This window comes from Eucalyptus grandis, chromosome 10 (assembly GCF_016545825.1).
Source record: "Eucalyptus grandis isolate ANBG69807.140 chromosome 10, ASM1654582v1, whole genome shotgun sequence".
NCBI classification, from domain to species: Eukaryota; Viridiplantae; Streptophyta; class Magnoliopsida; order Myrtales; family Myrtaceae; genus Eucalyptus; species Eucalyptus grandis.
In genome coordinates this window covers 17,977,349-17,990,146 of record NC_052621.1, presented here as the reverse complement: position 1 = coordinate 17,990,146, position 12,798 = coordinate 17,977,349, and the positions used below count along the sequence as shown (strand labels likewise).

Here is a 12,798-nt window from a genome sequence, read left to right as displayed (position 1 = left end):
GCTCGTTGCTTGGTGAGCCAGTCCATGCCAATTATCAGGTCAAAGTCATACATGGCTAGGACTATCAAGTCTATCTTCCCCTCTCGCTCACCAATCGCTAACGTGCAACCAAGACAACCCACTGTAGCTAACACCTTATCCTTTAATGGTGTCGATATACTAATCACTGATTCCAACAACTCAGGAATTAATCCTACCAACTTAACATACCGCTCAGCTATAAATGAATGAGTTGCACTGGGGTCAAATAAAGCATAAGCAGCATGGTTGTTCAGTGAAATAGTACCTGTAATCACATTAGGCGCATCCTCCGCCTGTCCTCTTGTGATCGCATAAGTTCTTCCTTGAGCCGGAGGCCGAGTAGTCCACCCCGCTGTACAATTTGGTGGCGGTAGTCCTCACCGATTCATCTGTGGCGGTGGCGGCAACTGCGGCGGTCCCATCGGTCTTCTGGGACAATTTTTGGCCATGTGACCCTGTTGGCCACACTCAAAACAAGCACCCGACCTAGAGTGGCACGGGGCTGACCCATGTCGCTTTCCACAGAAGCGACAGGCACCATTCTGTCTCCATGTTGATTTTCCTACTCCACCCTTCCTGTTGAGCGGGATAAGGTATCTTCCTCCAGTCATCGGTCTTTTCCCAAACCGATTTCTATCTTGGTTCGAATTAAACCGCGATCCAGATGCGGCAGCTCGTTCATTCAGATTTTTCTCAATCAGCTGAGCTCGTCCATACAGCTCATTATAGTTCTTTATATCAAATGGCACCAGCGGATCTTTCGCCTCCGGGTCGGAGGCCATCTATAAACCTCATTGCTTTCTCCTCAGGATCCTGGATCAACCTAGGAGCATACTGTGAAAGCTCGGCAAACTTTGCCTCATACTGGTCCACAGTCATTGGACCTTGGTGGAGATGCAGAAATTCCGCCATCTTTAACTGCTTGGCACAGCTGGAGAAGTACTTGTTATTGAATGCTCTAACGAAGATGTTCCACACTGGGACTATGCCTTCCGGGAATACTTCTCTCCTGGTGGCTTTCCACCAAGTACTTGCAACTTCCCTGCATCTCGATACACGGCAAGGTAACCTTTCTCTTCTTCGCAGCACTTCAGAGCTCAAATGCTTTTTCCAACCTTCGATCCAACGAGTCGCAGCCTCGGGATCTCCTTGTTCCGTCCCAAGTGAACTTTGGTGGTTGCAACTTTAGGAAATGCTCAACGAGCTTATGAATTGGTCTGTTTGCAACTACATTTCCTTTCGGAACTTCAGCCTTGTGCGGCAAATGGCCGCAGCAGCTTGGTTCGGGGGCCCGCCGCCCCATCGATTACCAACATTGTCCTGGAGCACCCGCATGATCCCTTCGAATCCGGGATCACAGGGCTGCTACCCGGCATCAACCGATGGGACCGGGTGGTGGTGCTACACCACTCGCACTAGCCTCAGCTTGCGCTCTACCTCGGCCGCCTCGGGTACTGCCTCTCGTAGGCGTTCTAGCCCGAGTCACTGAGGATAAGGTCCTCTGCCTAGGAGTTCTCGGCTCCTGATCACTCATACTGTAGACGATCTACAACACCTGTTTCCAATTCCATACTGAATTAGAAACTGAGTGATTTCACAATCAATTTACCAAACAGCTATCAGTCACATGCATCAGCATAATATAAAAGCCATTCCTACTAACTATCCCAAGAACCCATCGCACCTTATCACTCCAAATACAAACTTCGCTCTGATACCATAAAAAGGGGATGTCACGCCCCGGACCCCGAGCGCGTGCCCATCCCTATCTCGGTCGATAAAATTTGCGACTTCCTCAGACGAGTCGCCACCCTTTCCATTTTATTACACATGCGAAAGCGAAAAGAAATCCCCGACAAGAATCATCTCGGGATAGAAAGACAGGATAATAGATTCACAAACAAACATGCTTTTATATACACACCGAGTCATGAACACAAGTCTATGGCCAAAGACTACAAAAGACGGCCTTCCAAAAAGAAGCGGTCCTAACCGACCTACGCTTCCGATCACCTCCTCTCGCCTGTGTCCTCCACTTGACGACCCCGAAAATGTTGTCCCACAACGGGGTGAGATATCATCTCGCCGAGTCTAAGCTCTAAACCCCAATTAGGGAGGGAAATACGCCAAGAAGTGTCCTAAGCACGCAATCACACAATCAATGAGACTTACCTCGTCTCGATCCACCCGCAGTCAGCACAATCTATCTCATAGACAACACGAGAGCATGAGCAACAAATAAGCTCCAAAATAATTGAAATGCCACACTCAATTAATCATGCGTTCCAATTGTTAATTACACCTCAAGGGTACGGCCAACTCTATTGGCGGTCTTCCGGCATTGCTGTGCATCGTCTCACCCCATTGAGCACGGCACGTCTCTTTATCGACGGCTTTCCCGAAGGAGCATAGGGTCCGAATCAATCGCGACGGCTTCCCGTTGTCCAGTGGGGTATCCCACATAGGGATAACGTCCACTTAATAGCCGGACGATTTCTCATAACCATCACACGATCACTCAAATATGGCCCAGACACCGTGCATTGCACTCAAATGCTTCAATTAAAATGGTGAGCCTGGCCTTTTCTTCGTATTAGAAATTCACATGAAATTACTCGTGTGTGGGTACACGGTCAACTTGATCCTAAAAATTGATATTCCTCCTTTTTGAAATCCCACTATTTCATATAGTACTAAAAACCATTTTCGGTATCAAAACCCGACACGGGATTTTCTGAATAAATATTGAAATTCACAATTTTTGGAATTAAATACCAAAAATCAAATCAGCACTCAATTTGCATAATTTAACACTCAATTGCATAAATTAACCACACCATTGCAATCAAGCACGAAATTTCCAATCACCGGCTATCCCGGCCTAATTTCCGGAAAAATAATTAATAATTAAATAATTACTAAAATTAATTAAATAAATCAATTTAAATTCTAAAAATACTAACCTAGGCCAAAATCATTAAATTAATAACCAATACGGACCCGGAAAATTTCCGAACCCTTCTAGATAAATAGTACAATTTATTTAGGCCTTAGCTAAACCATGCTAACCACCTAACATGCTCAATTAAATAATTCAATTTCTAATTTAATCTAACTAACCACCTAATTCCTAATAAAATAAATCTAACACCCCTTAAACGTCATTAACCTACTAAGCAGAGTTTAGAGTATAAACTCACCGGTGTAATCGCGAAACCGGTTCACCGCGACGACGACGCGACGGCGGCCGAAACCTTAATTTTCGGCGGCGTCGGCAAACTTGGGCCGGGCCTAAAACGGGCCCCAACACAACTCAGCAAGGCTGAGTTTAGGTCTTGGGCTTCTGCAGGCTGCTGGTCGCGGCTTGGGCCTTCTTCTTGGGCCCAAAATGGCTGAACTGAAATTGGGCTAGAACTAACTGAACTTGGGCCTAAGCTTGGGCTTCAAAAGTCCGTGATCTGAATTTTCTCGCAGATGGGCTGAACCGAGCGGGCTTCTAACAACTTGCGTGGACTGCCGTTGAAAGTGGGCCGTTGATGTGGGCCGTGCTTCGGTGAAGCCGGGCCAAGAGAGGAGATCGTGGCTTGGCTGGTGGTGTCTCGGACGTTGGCCGCGAGGAAGAGAATCGGCTTCGGTAGACTCCACTGGATGCACGAAGAAGTGAAGATGGTGCATGAGTCAACAAAAGGATTTTCGGGGTGTGTTGACTAGCGTGGGGCTTCGATCGTGGGGAAATGAACAGAGGAAGAGGTGAGTGGATGAGTGGGGGTTTACGGTCAACAAACCGCTTCTGGGGATGGCGTGGTTGACGGGCATCACGCTTCGCTAGAAGAGTGCACGGCTCGAAGAAATTGAGGCAAAGGAACAAGCGGAGTCAACAAACCGCTTTTGTTGGATGATGGTGTTGACTCTATAAGTGGGGCTGTTCGGTGCGTGAGATGGGCGAAGGAAACAGGCTTGCGGACTGGTGGAGAGAAGACGCGGCACGGAGTTACTTCGGTGAACGTTGATGCCGCTTCACCGATCCTCGATTGTTGCCGAACGTGGCCATGCGAAGGAAGAAATTTGGTGGGGCGAGAGCTACTTCTCTCGGTTGGATCTCTGTCGTTCCCGGTTTCAACCGAAAGAAGAAATGTAGAAAGCGAGGCGGTGAAGGAGGGACAACGACAGAGGGAAGCAGCTGGCAAAGTGTGCTCGGCAAGCTTGGAGGCTTGAAGTCAAAGATATTATCTCTTGCATTGATTAGTTGGTCTCCTAATACTTTCCCCAACATTTAAATACTTCAAATACTTCAAATTGACACCAAATTTCCAACCCTAGGCCTATATCCGAATTTCACCACTTTTGATCTTTAATTTCTTCAACAAAATCCCAAAATTGAAGTCAAATTTTGATGTAGAAAAATCCCATATAATTTTCTGTAAGTCCCTGACACTCGAAGGCTTGGCTCGGAAGTCCCAATTTCCATCGATTTAGCCCATCTGAATTTCCGCTGATTTTCCGTAACGTCCGAATTGATTTTCGAAAAATCCCGGAATCTCTGAAAATTTCGGAGAGGGAGTCGACGTTCCTAAAATAGCTTGTGACACCTCAGAACTTTCAATTTCTGAAATCGGGTTCAAATTCGCGGTTATTTTCAATCCGGCGCGCTTTTAGCGTGACCTAGTCTACCGGATAACTTTTAGGAATTTTTGGTGCAATTGACCGTGATCGATTTATCTCGAGTCACAAAGTACATCTTCGACACATTAACGACTCTCAATTGTCGTGAAAATCTCGAGGTTTCAATTACGAGCACCGGTACCAAAACGACAGAAAATCAATTTAGTGCCGATCGATGAGAATTTTTCGATCAAGTGGAATCACCCACAATTTGATCACATATCTCGTCGAATCGACCTATCTTTGATTTCGATCGATCTCGACGGTGCCATAATGACCCTGCAGATCAACACGGTTGAGCAAGCCGATTCTTGGTCGAATTCTCAAGTGCAATTGCATTTAAATTCCCTACTTGCTTCCCCAGATAGTCCAGTTATCTCATGAGTGATCAGCTCAGAGAATAGCACTATTAGCGTTTCGATGAAAGGCCCGATTTATTTAATCGAAAACAAATTATGAAAATTCAGGCTGTCACAACTCTTCCCCTCTTATAAAAATTTCGTCCTCGAAATTTAAACCTATTACAAGACTTGATCAAAAAGGTGGGGGTACAATTCTCTCATCGACTCCTCAGTCTCCCATGTCGCTCCTTCTGTACCGTGGTGTTGCCAGACCACTTTGACCAACGGAATGGTCTTTGTACGCAGAACTTGCTCTTTGCGATCGACAATCTGAACGGGCTTTCCACGTATGACACACGGTCATCCACGTCCACCTCAAAATTGAGCACGTGGGTCGGGTCGCCTCGTACTTCCTTAATATCGACACGTGGAAGACGTCATGTACTTGCGCCAGTCTTGGCGGCAATGTAAGATGATACGCTAGGTTCCCAATTCTTTCAAGAATCTCAAACGGACCTACGTACCTCGGACTCAATTTGCCTTTCTTACCAAAGTGCAAAGTTCCCTTCATTGGTGATACTTTTAAAAACGTGATCACCAACTTGGAACTCTAAAGACCTTCGACGCTTATCTCGCATAACTTTTCTGTCCGCTTCCGCGCTGTCTTTAATCTCGCCTCGATCACGCCACGGCATCTACCGACCGCTGAATCAACTCGGGCCCGTTATCTTCCTTTCCCCAACTTCATCCCAACACACCGGGTGTTCTCGCACGCTCGCCATACAACGCTTCGAAAGGAGCCATCCGAATACTCGCGATAACCGTTATTGTAGGCAAACTCTACCAGTGTGAAGGTGATCTTCCCAACTTCCTTTGAAGTCTATTACGCAAGCTCTCAAAGATGTCCTCGAGAGTTTGAATAGTCCTCTCGATCATCGGCCATCCGCTCCGAGGATGATAGCCGTCACTGCATCGCAGCTTTGTACCTAAAGCACTCGCAAGCTCTTCCAAAAGCAAGAAAACCTCGGGTCTCTATCTCGAAGTTATCGTAACCGGCACTCCATGCATACGAACCACCCGACGCACATACAAGTCTGCGTGTCTATCCGCACTCAAGTCCTTTCGTACCGCAATGAAGTGAGCCGACTTTGTTAGCCCGTCGACCACTACCCAAATTGAATCATTTCCTCGACTCCTTGGTAGTCCGGGCCACGAAGTCCATCGTGATGTGCTCCCATTTCCATTCTGGGATCGCGAGAGGTTGCAAAAGTCCTCCCGGCTTACAATGTTGAGCCTTTACTTGCTGACAGGTCAGACATTTGGCGACATGCTTGGCGATGTCCGCCTTCATACCAGACCACCAATAATGTTGACGCAAATTCTGATACATTTTAGTACTTCCAGGATGAATGCTATAACTGCTACGATGTGCTTCAGATAAAATTTCTTCTTTAAGCTCTACATCGTCAGGTACAACCAAACGTCCTTGGAACCTCAACGTTCCGTCCTCGTAAATTTGAAAGTCAGCTTTTCTTTTATCGGTATCCTCTGCAGGATCTTCTGAATAACCAGATCTGTTGACTGAAGCATCTTGATTCTGACTTGCACTTCCGGCTCAATTCTGAGGGTGGCCATAAGATTTGAAAGGTGGCCTATCTCAAATTTGAAAATCGAATCTCTAGCCTTCTCGATTAAAGTCCATTCCTTAAGTACCATCTGTGCAACTGAGGACTTTCGACTCAGTGCATCGGCGACCTTGTTCGCTTTTCCAGGATGATACAAAATATCACAGTCATAGTCCTTCAACAGTTCCATCCATCGGCGCTGTCTCATGTTCAACTCCTTCTGAGAGAACAAATACTTGAGACTCTGATGATCAGTGAAAATCTGGAACTTTTCTCCACACAAATAATGCCTCCAAATCTTCAATGCAAATATGATGGCTGCGAGTTCTAAGTCATGCGTAGGATAGTTCAATTCATGAGGTCTCAACTGGCGGGAAGCATATGCAACCACTCTGCCATGTTGCATCAACACGCAACCCAATCCTCTGAAAGACGCATCACTATAGATCTCGAATCCTCCAGGACCAGATGGAATCGTCAATACCGGTGTGGTAGTCAGCTTTTCTTTCAGCTCTTGAAAACTACGCTCGCACTTATCTGTCCATATGAACTTCTCGTTTTTCTTTGTGAGCTTTGTCAGAGGCGATGCTAACGACGAGAAACCTTCCACAAACCGTCTGTAATACCCTGCTAAACCCAGAAAACTTCTGATTTCTGTCACTGTTGTCGGTCTTGGCCAATTGCTCACTGCTTCTATCTTGCTTGGGTCCACGGAGATTCCTTCTCCTGAAATCACGTGACCCAAGAAAGCAACACGAGTCAACCAAAACTCGCACTTGCTGAATTTAGCATACAACTCATGAGTCCTTAGAGTCTGCAATACCAATCTCAAATGTCCATCATGCTCCTCCGGGACTTCTAGAGTACACCGTAATATCATCAATGAACACGATCACGAATCGATCCAAGTATTCCTTGAAAACTCGGTTCATCAAATCCATGAAAAACGGGCGTTCGTCAATCCAAATGGCATGACCGTGAATTTATAATGGCCGTACCGAGTACAAAATGCTGACTTTGGAATGTCTTCTTTTTTGATCCTCAGTTGATGATATCCCGTCCTTAGGTTGATTTTCGAAAATATCGACGCTCCTTGTAACTGATCAAACAAGTCATCGATCCTCGGTAGTGGATACTTGTTCTTGATCGTCACTTGATTGAGTTGTCGATAGTCAATGCACAGGCGCAATGAACCATCTTTCTTTTTCACGAACAGAACTGGTGCTCCCCAAGGTGATGCACTGGGACGTATGAATCCCTTATCCAATAATTCCCCGCATCCGCACCTTCGATTCTTTCATTCCGATAAAGCCATCCGGAAGGAGCCTAGAGATTGGCCCCGTCCCGGGGCTAACTCAATCACAAACTCTATTTCTCTTTCTGGCGGTAGACCTGGCAATTCTTTCGGGAACACATCTAGAAATTCTTGAACCACTGCGATGTCTTCGATTTTCAGCTCCTCAACTGTCGTGTCCACGACAGTTGCCAGATAACCTTGACAACCCTTATCTAATAACCGGGTTGCCTCTAGTGACGAGATTAGGGAAATCGAGGGTCCTCCTCGACTCCCAATAAACTTGAAACTTTCACCCTCTAACGGGTTAAACTGGATCGTCTTGCGATAACAGTCTAGCTTAGCTCGTTGTTTGGTGAGCCAGTCCATGCCAATTATTAGGTCAAAGTCATACATGGCTAGGACTATCAAGTCAATCTTCCCCTCTCGCTCACCAATCGCTAACATGCAACCAAGACAACCCACTGTAACTAACACGTTATCCTTCAATGGTGTCGATATACTAATCACTGATTCCAACAACTCAGGAATTAGTCCTACCAACTTAACATACCGCTCAGCTATAAATGAATGAGTTGCACCAGGGTCAAATAAAGCATAAGAAGATGGTTATTCAAAGGAAACAAGCACTCGTAATCACATTAGGCGCATCCTCCGCCCCGTCCTCTTGTGACGCATGTTCTTCCTTGAGCCGGAGGCCTAAGTAGTCCACCCCGCCGTACAATCGGTGGCGGTAGTCCTCGGTTCGATTCATCCGTGGCGGTGGCGGCACCGTGGCGGTCCCATCGGTCTTTCGGGGACAATTTTTAGCCATGTGACCCGTGGCCACACTCAAAACAAGCACCCGACCTAGAGGGGGCACGGGGTCGACCCATGTCGCTTTCCGCGTAAGCGACATGTGCACCATTCTCGTCTCCATGCTGATTTTCCTACTCTACCCTTCCTATTGAGCGGAACAGGGTATCTTCCTCCATTCATCGGTCTTTTCCCAAACCGATTTCTATCTTGGTTCGAATTAAACCGCAATCCATGCGGCACTGCTCATTCAGATTTTTCAATCACCGAGCTCGTCCATACAGCTCATTATAGTTCTTTATATCAAATGGCACCAGCGGATCTTTCAGTTCTGGTCGGAGGCCATCTATAAACCTCATTGCCTTCTCCTCGGGATCCTGGATCAACCTAGGAGCATACTGTGAAAGCTCAGCAAACTTTGCCTCGTATTGGTCCACAGTCATTGGACCTTGACGGAGGTGCAGAAATTCCGCCATCTTTAATTGCTTGGCACAGCTGGAGAAGTACTTGTTATTGAATGCTCTAACGAAGACGTTCCACTCTGGGACTACGCCTTCTGGGAATACTTCTCTCCTGGTGGCTTTCCACCAAGTACTTGCAACTTCCTGCATCTGATACACGGCAAGGGTAACCTTCTCTTCTTCAGAGCACTTCAGTAGCTCAAATGCTTTTTCCAGACCTTCGATCCAACGAGTCGCAGCCTCGGGATCTCCTGTCCCGGTGAACTTTGGTGGTTGCAACTTTAGGAAATGCTCAACGAGCTTATGAATCGGTCTGTTTGCAACTACATTTCCTTCGGAACTTCAACAGGCGGCGGCGCCGGGCAGCTTGGGTTCTGGGCTCGCGCCCATCGATTACCAACAGTCTGGAGCACCTGCATGATCCCTTCAAATCTGGGATCACCAGGGGCTGCTACCCCGGCATCAACCGGCGGGACTGGTGGTGGTGCTACACCACTCGCACTAGCCTCAGCCTGCGCTCTACCTCGACCGCCTCGGGTACTGCCTCTCGTAGGCGTTCTAGCCCGAGTCACTGAGGATAAGGTCCTCTCGCCTAGAGTTCTCGGCTCCCGATCACTCATACTGTAGACGATCTACAACACCTGCTTCCAATTCCATACTGAATTAGAAGCTGAGTGATTTCACAATCAATTTACCAAACAGCTATCAGTCACATGCATCAAAGATAATATAAAAGCCATTCCTACTAACTATCCCAAGAACCCATCGCACCTTATCACTCCAAATACAAACTTCGCTCTGATACCATAAAAAGGGGATGTCACGCCCCGGACCCCGAGCGCGTACCCATCCCTATCTGGTCGATAAAAATTTGCGACTTCCCAGGACGAGTCGCCGACCCTTTCCATTTTATTACACATGCGGAAGCGAAAAGAAATCCCCCGACGTAATCATCTCGGGATAGAAAGACAGATAATAGATTCACACACAAACATGCTTTTTATATACACACCGAGTCATGAACACAGGTCTATGGCCAAAGACTACAAAAGATCGCCTTCCAAAAAGAAGCGGTCCTAACCGACCTACGCTTCCGATCACCTCCTCTCGCCTCCTGTGTCCTCCACTTGACGACCCCGAAAATGTTGTCCCACAACGGGTGAGATATCATCTCGCGAGTCTAAGCTCTAAACCCCAATTAGAGGGAAATACGCCAAGAAGCGTCCTAAGCACGCAATCACACAATCAAGGAGACTTACCTCGTCTCGCATCCACCCCGCAGTCAAGACAATCTATCTCATAGACAACACGAGAGCATGAGCAACAAATAAGCTCCAAATAATTGAAATGCCACACTCAATTAATCATGCGTTCCAATTGTTAATTACACCCTCAAGGGTACGGCCAACTCTATTGGCGGTCTTCCGGCATTGCTGTGCATCGTCTCACCCCATTGAGCACGGCACGTCTCTTTATCGACGGCTTTCCCGAAGGAGCATAGGGTCGTAATCAATCGCGACCGGCTTCCCGTTGTCTGGGGTATCCCACATAGGATAACGTCCAGCTCAACAGCCCGGGACGATTTCTCATAACCATCACACGATCACTCAAATATGGCCCAGGACACCGTGCATTGCACTCAAATGCTTCAATTAAAATGGTGAGCCTGGCCTTTTTCTTCGTATTAGAAATTCACATGAAATTACTCGTGTGTGGGTACACGGTCAACTTGATCCAGAAAAATTGATATTCCTCCTTTTTGAAATCCCACTATTTCATATAGTACTAAAAACCATTTTCGGTATCAAAACCCGACACCTGGGATTTTCTGAATAAATATTGAAATTCACAATTTTTGGAATTAAATACCAAAAATCAAATCAGCACTCAATTTGCATAATTTAACACTCAATTGCATAAATTAACCACACCATTGCAATCACACGAAATTCCGGCCATCGGCTATCCCGGCCTAATTTCCGGAAAAATAATTAATAATTAAATAATTACTGAAATAAATCAATTTAAATTCTAAAAATACTAACCTAGGCCAGAATCATTAAATTAATAACCAATACGGACCCGGAAAATTCCCGAACCCTTCTAGATAAATAGTACAATTTATTTAGGCCTTAGCTAAACCATGCTAACCACCTAACATGCTCAATTAAATAATTCAATTTCTAATTTAATCTAACTAACCACCTAATTCCTAATAAAATAAATCTAACACCCTTAAACGTCATTAACCTACTAAGCAGAGTTTAGAGTATAAACTCACCGGTGTATCGCGAAAACCGGTTCACAAGCGACGACGACGCGACGGCGCCGAAACCTTAATTTTCGGCGGCGTCGGCAAACTTGGGCCGGGCCTAAACGGGCTCAACACAACTCAGCAAGGCTGAGTTTAGGTCTTGGGCTTCGCAGCTGCTGGTCGCGGCTTGGGCCTTCTTCTTGGGCCCAAAATGGCTGAACTGAAATTGGGCTAGAACTAACCGAACTTGGGCCTAAGTGGGCTTCAAAAGCTGTACTGAATTTTCTCTCCCGCAGATGGGCTGAACCGAGCGGGCTTCTAACAACTTGCGTGGACTGCCGTTGAAAGCTGGGCCGTTGATGTGGGCGTGCTTCGGTGAAGCCGGGCCGAAGAGAGGAGATCGTGGCTTGGGCGGGTGGTGTCTGGACGTTGGCCGCGAGGAAGAGAATCGCCGGTCGGAGACTCCACCGGGATGCACGAAGAAGTGAAGATGGCAGGTGCATGAGTCAACAAAAGGATTTTCTGTGGGTGTTGTTGACTAGCGTGGGGCTTCGATCGTGGGGAAATGAACAGAGGAAGAGGTGAGTGGATGAGTGGGGGTTTACTGGCCAACAAACCGCTTCGTGGGATGGCGTGGTTGACGGGCATCAGCCGTTTGCTAGAAGAGTGCACGGCTCGAAGAAATTGAGGCAGCAAAGGAACAAGCGGAGTCAACAAACCGCTTTTGTTGGATGATGGTGTTGACTCTATAAGTGGGGCTGTTCGGTGCGTGAGATGGGCAGAAGGAAACGGGGCTTGCGGACTGGTGGGAGAGAAGACGCGGCACGGAGTTACTTCGGTGAACGTTGATGCCGCTTCACCGGATCCTCGATTGTTGCCGAACGTGGCCATGCGAAGGAAGAAATTTGGTGGGGGCGAGAGCTACTTTCTCGGTTGGATCTCTGTCGTTCCCTCGGTTTCAACCGAAAGAAGAAATGTAGAAAGAGAGGCGGTGAAGGAGGGACAACGACGGGAGGGAAGCAGCTGGCAAAGTGTGCTCGGCAAGCTTGGAGGCTTGAAGTCAAAGATATTATCTCTTGCATTGATTAGTTGGTCTCCTAATACTTTCCCCAACATTTAAATACTTCAAATACTTCAAATTGACACCAAATTTCCAACCCTAGGCCTATATCCGAATTTCACCACTTTTGATCTTTAATTTCTTCAACAAAATCCCAAAATTGAAGTCAAATTTTGATGTAGAAAAAATCCCATATAATTTTCTCGTAAGTCCCCGACACTCGGGCTTGGCTCTAAGTCCCAATTTCCATCGATTTAGCCCATCCGAATTTCCGCCGATTTTCCG

At 46.8% G+C, this 12,798-nt stretch overlaps 1 protein-coding gene across 1 annotated transcript; it reads right to left on the bottom strand.

The window, feature by feature from the left end:
• Positions 1 to 9,001: 9,001 nt before the first annotated feature.
• LOC120288732 lies at positions 9,002 to 9,819 on the bottom strand. The gene is made up of 2 exons (XM_039302858.1): positions 9,613 to 9,819; positions 9,002 to 9,478 (listed from the first exon to the last, which is right to left on the bottom strand). The coding sequence occupies exons 1-2, from the start codon at positions 9,817 to 9,819 to the stop codon at positions 9,002 to 9,004; spliced, it is 684 nt and encodes a 227-aa protein (XP_039158792.1).
• Positions 9,820 to 12,798: the final 2,979 nt, after the last annotated feature.